The sequence below is a fragment of the Melopsittacus undulatus genome, chromosome 1, assembly GCF_012275295.1.
Source record: "Melopsittacus undulatus isolate bMelUnd1 chromosome 1, bMelUnd1.mat.Z, whole genome shotgun sequence".
NCBI classification, from domain to species: Eukaryota; Metazoa; Chordata; class Aves; order Psittaciformes; family Psittaculidae; genus Melopsittacus; species Melopsittacus undulatus.
Genome location: NC_047527.1, coordinates 52,716,428 through 52,729,488, shown reverse-complemented (window position 1 = coordinate 52,729,488; position 13,061 = coordinate 52,716,428). Strand labels below are relative to the sequence as shown.

At 37.5% G+C, this 13,061-nt stretch overlaps 1 protein-coding gene across 1 annotated transcript in view; it reads right to left on the bottom strand.

Annotated features, from left to right (window-relative positions):
- Positions 1–209: 209 nt before the first annotated feature.
- ANKRD12 (ankyrin repeat domain 12) overlaps positions 210–13,061 on the bottom strand; it is a 63,735-nt gene continuing 50,883 nt past the window's right edge. The window contains exons 9-12 of the mRNA XM_005153479.3: positions 6,633–6,731; positions 4,856–4,999; positions 1,824–1,919; positions 210–1,476 (exon numbers count right to left, since the gene is read on the bottom strand). Coding sequence (XP_005153536.2) covers positions 1,291–1,476; positions 1,824–1,919; positions 4,856–4,999; positions 6,633–6,731 — 525 coding nt within the window. The 3' untranslated portion in view covers positions 210–1,290. The remainder of the gene's footprint in view (positions 1,477–1,823; positions 1,920–4,855; positions 5,000–6,632; positions 6,732–13,061) is intronic.

Genomic DNA, 13,061 nt, shown 5'->3' with positions numbered 1-13,061 from the left:
TTAAATTTCACAACATGTGATTTCTTTTTCAGCTTTTCACTTAGCCTCTTTATGGACTTCAAGAATGCCAAGATCACAGAATCCCAAGGGCTGGAAGGGACCTCAAAAGATCATCTGGTCCAACCCCCCTGCAAGAGCAGGGTAACCTAGAGTACAGCACACAGGAACTTGTCCAGGTGGGCAGTGTTACAATATTAAGAAACTCCAACTAATAACATGACCAATAAAATTTATTAAACATCGCATTTACAACTATTTACATATCCTTCCATAGATCAATATTAAAATAGACAATATACAATTTAAGAATTTTCATTCAAAGGCATTTTGTTGGAAAAAATAGGCTCTATTACGAGACCACCATATAAGAGCAAAACTTTTTTGTTTGCTTTACACAAAAATATTTTCAGTTTAGTAAGTCATAGTATGGCATCACAACAGCAGACTAATACGAGATATGACTTTGTAGGTATTACAGTTGTTAAGGTATCGGTTACTGAAGTAAAGGGGTTAGGAGTTCTGTGAAGCATGCAGTGCAGTTCAGTTTCAGTTATTTTACAGTTATGGTGATGGAACAAGCAGCTAAATCAAATACATGCCATACAAAAAAAAAAGAACTGCCAACCAGGAACACGCTACACTTAATAAAAAGTACAACTTTGGTCCAATAAAACATTAGACAAAAACCAGTTTTACAATTAGAAGTTCTATTTTATACAGGTTTGAAGATTTTACAAGACTGTACATTTGCACAATATGTATAAAATAAATTATTTCAAAAGGAAGACAATATTACATCTTTTTTTTCCCCAAAAAAGAAAGCTGTACAGCAATTTACAAAATATAATAAGATAATAGACTATTTTCCTCCAAGTCTTACGTTTTCTTCCACAGGTTTTGTTGTTTTTCTGTGGGAGTCCAACTGTAACTGCAGTTTCATAACACAAAGCTGTACAGCAGATTTTAAGTATCATTTGTTTTTTGGTGGCTGTTTTAGTTGTTAACAGCTTCCAGCGCTGTTAACTCACCATGTTTCGTCATCTTTTTCAGCAATAAGCTCTAAAGCTACAGGCAATTTTAAAATACAGATAATGCAGTTACTGGGAAACCGACTTGTTTGAACAAGAGGCTGTGCCACACTTCTCTGAAGGAACACCCAAGTTACTGAGAAGGGTAGTATTCCATAGAATTAAGTGCTCTGTCTTAAAAAAAAATCCCCAAAGATTTGTGTATCCCTGCACCTCAATCCCTAGTTGTCCCAGGGAAAGGGTGACCAGAAGATGCCACCTGTTATATTGGTGCCAACTCAAAGTCATCATTAACTTCAACAAGAGGAACATAAAACTCCTGAATGTCATAAATGCTGACAGATTTGTACGTAGCAGGATCGAGTTCCTGTAGTTTAAGCTGCCACTCCAGTCTCTGTACCGCGTTTAAAGCCGCTGCTTCGTGCTGCTGCCTCATCAAAAGGCACGTCTGTTTTAAAATTGAGAAAGAAGTTATTCCAATATATGAAAAAAATACTGCAACAAGTTTGAAATTAGAAGAAATATCTAAAATCCTCTCTGGTGGCAGTGAGTAATTTTCCCCACTAAGTATTCAGAAATTTGCAGACTATTCCATTACACCATGCAGCAAGAAAGGTTTGGTTTTTATACAGCTACACCCTTCTTTATGTTGCCCTTAAAACCTCTACAATAGCCTATGATATTGCATGCAAATCTACTATATATTCATCTTGTCTTCACAGTCACTTTAGTGTTGTTGGGGGGGGTTTGTTGTGCTTGGTTTTATTTTTAAAGTGGAAAGACAAAGAAGCATACCTTTAATTTTTCAAACTTATCATCAACGTCCTGTAACCATGACATAAACTGTCTGCCATTAAATCGATCCCTTACCGATGTTTTGCTGTCATCAGCCTGCAAAAAGTTATTCAAAAGGTAAGTTATTTGACGAATCTCTCTTAAACAGACTTTAAAACATGAAACTTAACTCTGCGGGATCTTCCTAAACAGTGCTTCAGATGGAAAAATAAACTCAAAGTATAGAGGTACATATGAGCATAAATGTTGACCACCACTTTCGTTCTGTGGCAGCTGCTCACTAAAGATGGGTATTTTCAGATTCCCACAACCTATTTGCTGTACTCTGTTTTTGAAATTTAGAGCAGGAGGCTTAAAGATTTATGCCTTAAAGTCTTAATCAGTACAAGGCAGATCCTTCCATAAAATCACTATCTCTTTGTTCTTTTAAAAATTCAGCCACAAATTATATTAATATTCCCCCAGGGAAAAGCAAAAACATTTATAAAGGAAAACGTAAGCAGCCTGACTTAACTGGGTACACAAGTGTTCAAAAGCTATAATAAAGAATATTTTTCCATCAAAATCCCCAAAGGAGGTTAAAAAAAGAGAGCAGGCATACATTATATCCTGTGAATTAATATCTTTTTAAAGCTTTTTTAATAAGAATCTGGAATATCACATCTGCCCATTGTGAGAAAGCAGATACTCTACAGATAGTCCTAAAGCCAGACTATGTCAATGTAACGTTTAAATAATAACCACGAAATAGAACAAGCTGGTATTACTTTTCAGGGGGTGGGGGAAGAAAAACAAGACACTGCAGGAATTTGTACATTGTAGCAATGGGCAAGAACAGGGAGGAAGAAAAACCTGCAATGACAGAAATTCTAGAAAATAGCTGAGATTTCAGGTATCAAGAACAACTGCACAGGTTGGTTATAGAAAGAGCCCTCAACAACACTTGTATGGTAATCCTGAACCATAGCATAGGCATTCAGGTGAGCTGTGACGAGCTAACAGTCTGTTCACCAGAAACTTGGGTTGTTTTCCCTCCCCCATCTTTTCTCTGGCCCTTATGAGTGCAAAGTATGGTTCTCAAGGTCTGCCCAACACATGCAGCTGTAAAGGCAAGCCTCCAAAAACCCAGAAACCCCATAAAACCAGCTCTGAGGTGGTCATTTTCCTGCAAAAGAAACCAGATCTTTGATTAAAAAAAAATCTTTCGCAGCTATTTGCTCAGATACTTGAAAAAATCATCAGAAATGTTTCTTCATTGTAGAACAAAACTAAGACTTGTTAGCAGGATAAAAGTGGGAGAACGTACTACAAGATAACTGCTTCTTACGCATCTACGTTCTTCCCACCAAGCAAATTTAAATCAAAGCATGAAGTTGATAATTTAAAACACTGACTTCAATTATATTTAAAAAATACATTTAATTCTTTGCTGAACATTATGTGCAGTATTACAATTTAGTAAGAAAAGTTAACACAGACTGAACCACAAAGCTGTTAAGGTAGTAAGGGGGAAGGAGAGGCATTTTACTACTACTGTGGTTCTCTTAATGGTCAAAAAAAGCTGCAGTACCTGGGGGGGGAGGGAGAGGTAAGAACCACAACTGCTCCCCCAGTAAAGATTCCTTTTGTTTCACAAGATTCAAATGTAGAATCAGCTTATTTAAAGTCAGTTGTAAAATATGAACTATAAAACACAGTTATGTGCATAAAAATCAGATGTACCTCAAATTTCTAAAAAGTTGAGGGCTTCTAAATTGGGGCAGAAAAAAGCCAAGCACATTCTGAACTTCAGAACTAACACTGATGGTATGTGGACTGTTAATGGAAGAGAAAAATCTATTTTTTGCCTTAACAGATGTACTAAGGAAATAATGATTTAAAAGTTTGTTGGTATCAAGCAGTATAAAGCTTAAAATGGAAGAACAGTACACTCCCCATAAACTGCTATCTCTTGCTGAATCACCTTGTTGTGCATAGCTCTAGTTCTTTGAAGATGGGGAAAAAATATAGTAGCAGACTGAGGAAACACTGGAAGCTATAATAATTCTATAAAGGGCTCTGGGACTAAAGTGAAATTTCACGTATGTTGGAAATGTAGGTGTTTCATTTAAAAATGCCCAACATGCAATGCATCAACACTTTTATTACACCCAAATCATCAGATTTCTTCCTTCCACTATGTGTTCCTTACAGTCACCAAAACTGGTGCTGAATGCTGCTTTCATTTTTTGTTAGTTAGCAGCCTTGTTCACAAAATACTGATACACAAATATACAAAATACACAACATTCATGGTGTAATTTCAAGACCATGAAATTACATTCTCTTAGAGATACAGCTGCAGCAAACCCCTGAGTGGTAGTTCATGAAAGGTATGCAGATTATAAAGTATACTGCTCATTTTACGTTTTAATCAGGACTAAGTACCAACACTGGAGACATAAATAACATGGTGCATTTAAATAATATGGAGCTCGAGGTGATTTTAAAGAAATAGCATTGGATATTTCACTGCTGGTCATCTGTTTGTTATGGCACAGTTGTAATGGCTGCCTTAGAGAGAGGAGAAAAGTATAATGTGAATATCTCCACAAATCATTTCCAAATTTCTCAAACCAATCTCATCACTTCACACACTACTGCATTCTGAATCTCTGGACTACTGACAAAAATGATCTTATAATCTGCAAATATTTTTGTTGTTGTTGAAGCTGTATTTGTAAGCTTCCAAAATATGTTGTGTTTATGACTGATTTAATAAAAATCAGAAGAAAAATGTTCTCATTTTATCCTTTTCATAATTTCCTGAGGTGAAAGAAAACCAGACATGGTGCAAAACAGTTAAAACAGTGTGCATATACCCATATCCTCTTGTTACTGAACACCCAAATGAAGCCTAATCAAAGGAGCAGTCTATAGTAAATAAAATCTTAATTCCATGCAACTCAATGACAACTTCAGTAAGGGAACAGAATTCTCTCCAAACACTCCTTTTGATCTTTTTGTTTGAAATTCTGAAATATATTCTTTACCTGAGCATCCGGAGGCACATTATAAACCTCAGCATCCAGCAGAACAGTGCAGGCACTGAATGGTAGTGTTTGATTATTTAGCGTTCTTGCTGCTCGATGATGAACACGTAGAACTTCTTGCTCGTTAGAAACAATAAGCTTTTCCTAATTGAAAAGACATCACCATATAAATACACATTTGGTAAATTAAGCATTTCAGCTGGATTCATTAAAATTCCCATTCATTTTAACATTTCTTTTCAGGGTTTATACTTTTGAACAGTGTGAGAAACTGGCCAGAGGAGAGAGGAGCAGTTATTTATCTGATCAATTCCAAAATTTCAACTTAATGATGCAAAGAGTGTTCCCTGCATGTCAGAACAGAAAATATCTTCTCCTCCACCACCACTGCTGGCTGCATGTCAGGCCCACGTTTTCCACTCAGTGCTACTGAGGCAAGTTCTAGCTGATGAAGAAGGTGAAAGATGAAAGGTATGACGAGCACAGAGTTGGGATATAGGTTTGTGAGTCTCGACTGAATTAATATTTTTGTCAAATGCTTGTTGTACCAGGCAAAATGGCCAAACACACAGAAGCAGAAATATAATGTGTAGGAGAATTTAATTTTATTAAAAAAAACACAAAACAAAAACAACCCAAAAAAACAAATCAAAACAAAAAAAAAACCCCAAGCAGAAACTCCATAAATTGATAGCTGGACAAAGATTCTTTCCTTAACCAATATAAGAAAATACAGCTTACTTGCCCAAACTTGACTTACAGTTGTATAAAGTAGATCTGATTTCAAGGACAGTCTGTTTGAGCAAACTAAGTAGATATATGCAGAATTTTGAAAGACATAATTTAATGTACATGTTGTGTTTACTGCTCTGCAACATAAAGGCTCTGATTTTTATCAGAAGAAGGTGGATTATAGAAAGCTCGGAAAACAGAAAAAGCAGCATCTTTCCTTTGGTTACAATTAATTTCTTTTCAGTCAGAACTTGAACCATGTTTACATTCATTGTGCTTTATACTGAAATGTCAAATTCAAACAAAACCCCTCCCAGTGTGGTTTGTTAAGCCACAGTGAAATCAACTTAACTAAAAAAGTACCACACCGGGTTTTAATGAGCCTGCTGCTTGTATAACCCTGTAGAAATATTTAAGATACATTATAGGTGAGAAAGCAGTCCTGTCTATATTCACAAGCAATCTGGCTCGCAATACTGACAAGACATTTAAAGCTAGCTGCCAAAGAGAAAGGTTTGGGCACCAGAAAAATAAATAATACTCTTAAACCAGGAATATTTTCTCAATATCTGAGTTCATATTCAGTCAAGCCTACGGATGCAGTTCTAACATAATTTTAGGCTGTTTTTGCAAGCAGAATATTGCAAGTAATGTTTCAGTCTTAAAGCCACATATGTCTACTACCAATACAGAATTTGCTCTTGTTTCATTTTTTTAATTCATTTAACTCAGTTACTTTGGTTCAGAGTCTACAACCATTATAAGCTTTCAAATCTAGAATCTGAAGCTTTCTTTCCACTTCCCACTGCCTCTGGGGAAAATCTGGGCCACATGTTAGAGCAATTAAAGAAAAAAGCTGCTATCTTACTAGTTTAAGTATTCTGCTAAGCCATTTGTTTTATTTACAAGTCTCTCCACTTCATAAATTTGGATAGAAGGCAGATTATTTCTAAAGTAATATCAGAATGAGCAAATGTTCATTGAAAAATGGAAACCCCTAAAGCTTAAAGTTGGGAAATACAAAAATCAATTACTTTAGCCTTACCCTTTCGATACTGTGCTGCAAACGTAGTTTCATCCTTACAACCTCCTGTTGTTTAAACAGTTCCTTAAGCGGGTCTGACAGTGAGGGAGGTGGGGTAATCTGTGGAAAAAGTGTCAATATACAATATAGTCAATATTTAACGTATGTTTTTATGTATTTAACATATGTTTAATACTGCTTATATGATTTGAACTTTTATTTTTAAAAAGCAAAACAACCATAAGCAAAGTATTTTTAGGGAAAATATGAATTTTGTACATTCCATTAATTACATGGCTTCAGCCCATTTGCAATAAAAGGTTTAAAGGATTCTTTGCCATAAAGTTAATAAAGCTGACTGAAATGGCATTTCGAACTGTTTACTGCTTTTAACCAATCATTGTCAGCATGCCATAGCTGTTCTTTAAAAGGGCTATACATTAGAACATAGTAAAAATACAGCTTGCTTTCAATTTTAAAGACTCTTTCAAGCACAACTGAAAGCTTCTCATTCTGAGAAGTTAAAAGCTGCCTAACCAAATACAAGAGCATACATATGGCATAAAAGATAACCCACCATCTTCCTAATCTTACAGTGATGCAGAACACAGCCAAGCACAAAAACCCCATTACAGCCCAGGTAGTGGCTTGGAAAGTGCTTCCTCCTGTCAGTTATTTAAATAAGGTTTTTTTAATGGCCTATGCCTAAAAAAAAAGATTATAAAAAAGAAAAATCACATAGCGAGTGAGCTATTGACACTATTACTGATGGACTATACTCTGAATATTTTGCATGTCTAGTCAATTAAAGTATTACTGTATGGTATTACTGTCCAGACTGAGCTGTATGACAAAAACTGTAAAGGCACCTGGAGCCCTCATGGCAACTGCAGAAACCAGAAGTTTCTTGAGAAGTAACTAACAAACATCTTGGGAGTTTTAAAGCTCAATGCAAAGTTTACTTTTCTCTATGCAAGTTCTGCCTGACAGTTCAGTGTGGTTTTTCACAACTGCTACATGTAAGAACATTGGTATTGCTTTGGAAAGACTGATGAAAACTAAATAAAACACTTACTACCACTGATGCTCAGACACCACAGCTGAAATATATACCTACAGGTGTTTACACTCCACCTTGTACCTCACACAAAACACAAAGACAGAAATCATTCTATTCAATAATATTTATCCTACAACTATCAAGAAATACTAAACCCATTATGAAAATATGAACACACTGCATTATTAGTACCAATCTTGCCCCATGCACTCCAATAACAAAGTGATTTACCTACCAGAAGTTATTCAATTATTGTTATCTTGGAAAATTATTTCAGGACAAGCTTTTCCCCCACTGGAAGTTAGCCAATATTTTTGAAGTTAAAGAGCATACTGAATAACTAATTGTGGTTCATTCCTTAAGTTACTATTTGGTATAAAATGACATTCAACTCCTTCCCTTTTCAAACTACTAAACAAGATACATTTCACTTCTCCCAACAAAACAGTTTGGCTTCCAACTCAGTGAGTAATGCTTATGGCACGTGCCATTTGGTATAAGTCATCAGCACTAAAAACAAACAAACACGACAACAACAACAACAAAAAAACACCAACCAAATCACAACCATCTACTGGAAGAATCAGTCTTAATCATAACTGATAGCAATGTGTTTAAGTTTAGCTTGACAGACACTGCAGTCTAATTTTGCCTGGAAAGTCTGGATTCACAGCACAGTGCAACAATGCTGTTGTAGTCTTTCAATAAAACAAGATGCTTGTAACAACACCAAGCTTTTACCTAATTACTTTTACTAAACCCCAAAGATCTCTCAAAAATCCCAGTGCTTTTGCTGAAAGGGAAGCTCACCACATAACCGGCAAGATAAACAACCTGTCTATAAATAGGATTCGAGTTTATGCATCCAAGTGAGTCAGAAATAAAGCTCCCCCTGCAGGCCAGAGGCACTGCGTTTGGACAAGGGAAGCAAACTTTCTGGCCTCAAAGGAAAATGAAGTTAAAGGTTTCAAGGTAAGAACAGCCAGAGGAGTCTCTTGGATCTTCTAGTTAGAGACAGTTATTAAAGGGACTGCAAAAACCGTGTAGGCAAAATACAAACATGTATGTTGAACTTGAAAGAACAGAGCATGAAGCTGAATGCCACAGGGAAAAGTTGACCTCAGGTTTTTTGTATAAACAAAACCAATTATTGCAAGTAGTTCCTTACAGGCTCAGACTCCATACAGACAAGAAGGATACAAAGAGGCCCTGCCTTCTCTAACCCCACCCGTAAAAGGTAGACAACTCAGCCTCCCACCTCTCTGCTCCTCTTCACAAGAAGGCAGGCATCAAACATAGCTGAGGTTCAAGACATGCCCTCACCATCTCCAACACATGAAAATCAATTAAGAAAGTTTCCTGCATGCCTTGCATCCTTCATAACAATTGCAACAAAACCAGCAGCTCTTCACTCTATAAACATTCAATTCTCATTTCTGCCAGTTATAAAAAAAGCAACACTGAAGCTAATTCAGATTCACACGTACACAATTTTTCCACAATTATTTTCACACATCCCTCTCCATCTCCCCTCACCCATGCCACCCAAAATTGACAAGCCTGCTCTACTGCTATAGTATTTCATGCACTTAGGAAGCAAAGTTCTGGTAACACCACTAAAATAAGCTTTTACCATTTAAGTTTCTACAGCAGTGCCTTAAAGACTGGACAGAATCCCTTTTACTAGAAACTTATCTGCTAGATAGCCATCAGAAGCTGGAAATGAATCATCCTGGTATCTCTTTTCAGGAGGCAGTACAGATAAAGACGACTGAACCCCATAGAACATACTGATGTAGCAATCTGAAAGGTAACATAGCTAAGTACAATTTAAATTTACTCTCTTAGAAGACTGAGATTTGTTGCCTTCTGTTTTGAACAGAGCTGGTGTCCAATATCTTCTGTCTTCTATTTGCATTGGAGAGAGGGAAGCTACAATTCATACGTGACTATCCTTACAGCCTGAGGTGATATGGGTTATAAATTACAGTATGTAAACAAGGCTGTGGAAATCAAACTTAAGTGCACCATCTCCTAGTTCCCACCTACAGGATGTCTGAAGTTCATCAGATAAACTATAGTGCATCATTAAAATTCCAGTGCAGAGAACAGTTTGCTACACAAACTATTCTGAGTCTCAGAGTGTCAGAGCTAAATATATTCACCTAGACCTTCACGCAGTGATATCTAACATACAGCAATAATTTAAGAAAGAGCATCTACCTTCCTATAGCCTATGTAAATTAATGAGGCAAAACTCAGGTTAGCAGAGCATCATGAAAGAACTATTAAAAGTCAATAGTGGCAAACTAAAATTATTAAATTCTATACACAAACAACCCCCTGCACAGACATTAAATCTTGACTACTAATAACTTTTAAAATTCTTTTTTTTCTCTGGAAAGAAACATCATGAATTTTATCAAAATTGTGTATTTACGCAAGTGACAGTAATTAAATAAAACATTTAGCTGCACTATAGGTGATTTTTCAGACAAGCAAAACTAAAATGCTTAAAATATTTCACTCTAGATTAAAACTCATGCTGCTTTCTTACACTTTACTCCTAATAAAAATAAATACCCATTTCCTAATCATTTATTTGGGCTTCTTAGAATTTTTTTTTCCCTCGCTTTTGCCTGAAACAAAAAGCTCCATCTGCTTCTTCTACAACTATAGAAGACTAACAATACCATTAAAGCATATACAAAACAAGTAACATTTTAAATAGAATCACAGAATGGTTTGGGTTGGAAAAGACCTTAAAGATCATCTAGTTCTATCCCCCCCCTGCCACACACAGGAACACCTTCTATTAGACCAGGTTGCTCAAAGCCCCATCCAACCTGGCCTTGAACATGGCCAGGGATGGGGGCAGCCACATCTGTGGGCAGCCTGTTCCAGTGCTCCACCACTGTAATGGTAAAGAATTTCTTCTTAATATCTAATCTAAACCTATCCTCTTTCAATTTTAAACCATTACCCCTTGTCCTACCTCTACATGCTCTTGTAAAAAGTACTACTCAAGCTGTCAAGGTCCCCCTGGATGACATCCCTTCCCTCCAGCATGTTGACCACACCACACACCTTGCTATCGTTGGCAAACTTGCTGAGGGTACACTCAATCCCATTGACCATGCTGATGACAGGGATGCTAAACAGTGCCAGTCCCAATACCAACCCCTGGGGAATACCACTCATTACTGGTCTCCATTTGGACAATGAGCTGGGGACCACAACGTTTTAAGCATGACTATCCAGCCAAATCTGTATCCACCGAGTGGCCCATCTGTCAAATCCACAGTTCTCCAGTTTAGAGAGAAGGATTTCATGCAGGACAGTATCAAATGCTTTGCACAAGCCCGGGTAGACGGCATCAATTAAGCGCTCTTCCCTTATCTACCAATGCCATAACCCCATACGAGAATGCCATCAAATCTGTCAGACACAATTCGCCCTTAGTGCAACTGTCATCAATCACCTCTTTGTTTTCCATGTGCCTTAGCATAGTTTCCAAGAGGATCTACTCCATGATCTTGTCAGGCACTGAGATGAGACTGACTGGACTGTAGTTTCTCAGGCCTTCCTGTATTCCTTTTCTAAAAATGGGGGTTATGTTTCCCAAAAGTCAGGTCTCCTAAAATCCAGGAGTCCTCTTTGCTACCCTAAGGATCTTGAACTCCATCCTTTCATGGTCACTGCAGCAAGGCTGCCCTCAAGCTTCACATGCCCCACTAGCCCTTTCCTGTTTATGAGAACAAGGCCCAGCATAGCCCCTTTTCTTCTTGGCTCCTCTATCACTTGCAGAAGGAAGTTACCATCAACCTCCTGGATTACTTATGCCCCTCTGTGTTGTCCCTGAAGGGGACATCTATTGAAATAGATGCCGGGGTGGTTGAAGTCTGCTATGAAGATCAGGCCTTACGAATGTGAGGCTTCTCCTATCTGTCTATAGAGGGCCTCATCCACTCAGTCTCCCTATAACAGACCCCCACTATAATGTCACCTGTCACTGTCCCCCCTTTTAGTCCCGATCCAAAATCTCTTGTTCAACTCCTCATCCATCCCCAGGCAGAGCTCTGCACACTACAGCTGGTCACTGACACAAAGGGCGACACCCCCTTCTCATCTCCCCTGCCTGTCCTTCCTGAAGAGCCTGTATCCTTTCATTCCAACACTCTGATCACAGGAGCCATCCCAGCGCACCTCTGTGATGCCAATAGGATCACAGCCCTGCAGGTGTGTGCACGTCTCTAACTCCTCTTATTTATCCCCCATGCTGGGTGTGTTAGCATAGAGACAGTATATGCATTTGCATAGAGGCAATTAGCACCAGAACATGTATGTACAGGGAAGCAATCCAGAAATCTAAATGAGATAAAAACTCAGTAACTGTGATCCTTCAAGTACATATGCACATTTTTATAAACTTTTTTAGAGGTTTTTCTTTACAAGAAGTAATTAAAAGCCATTAAGAATGGGGAGCATCCACTCATCTCTGGTGTTTCCTGAACCTAAGTTACCCAAGAATTTGCACTACCCCATTACCTAAATTATTTTCATGAACTGGAGAGTCTCTATTGTGCACAGCAAGAAAGACAGGAAGGATGTATGAAGCAGTGCTTTAATATCAAGTCAATAACTCTCCCTTTTTTATAGTGCCTACACATATTTCCATTTATGACAGGGAAATGAATTCTATTGCCCAGACAGAAGATGGACCAGGGAAAAATATATGCCTTGCCTCTCCTCTTTCTGCTTATCCAAGATTAAACACTGAAGTGTGATGCCAAAGCAGTAAGTTGTAGCTTGGAAACACTATGTACTTGACTAGCAGCTGCTATAAAAAAAAAGAAATAAAAAATTCTCTGCTTCCAGTGATAAAGATATATTACAGAAGCTGCAACAGCTACTGAGAAAGATTTGTAAACTGAGGAAAGCTGACAGCCTAATACACTGTGGCAAAGGTTACTATACATCCTAGTTCACTTAGAGACCAGGGGAACCCACATCTTTCCACAGACTATAATTTATCTACTAATTACAAAGAACTGTGGTCACCATCAAATAAGAGAGAACTCACTCACTAGAAAGAGTATGCACATATTAATTCTCTCAGGCAGAAATAGGGGTCAGACTGGAAAAATGAGAAGGAACAGCTTATATGGAGGATTACGATTACCTCTGAATTGAGCAAACATTTTTCAATTTACTTTTATATATTAAACTTGTGTGCACAGCTAAACCAAAAAACATCTTCAACTCTATTGGAAAAAGCTAAGGCAACATCTCAAACAGGGGCAAGTTATCTTTAATGACTCAACTTCATAACTACTCTGTTCAGAAATACTGAAACTCAGACTTCTCCTAACTTGATGCATCTTAAGTAA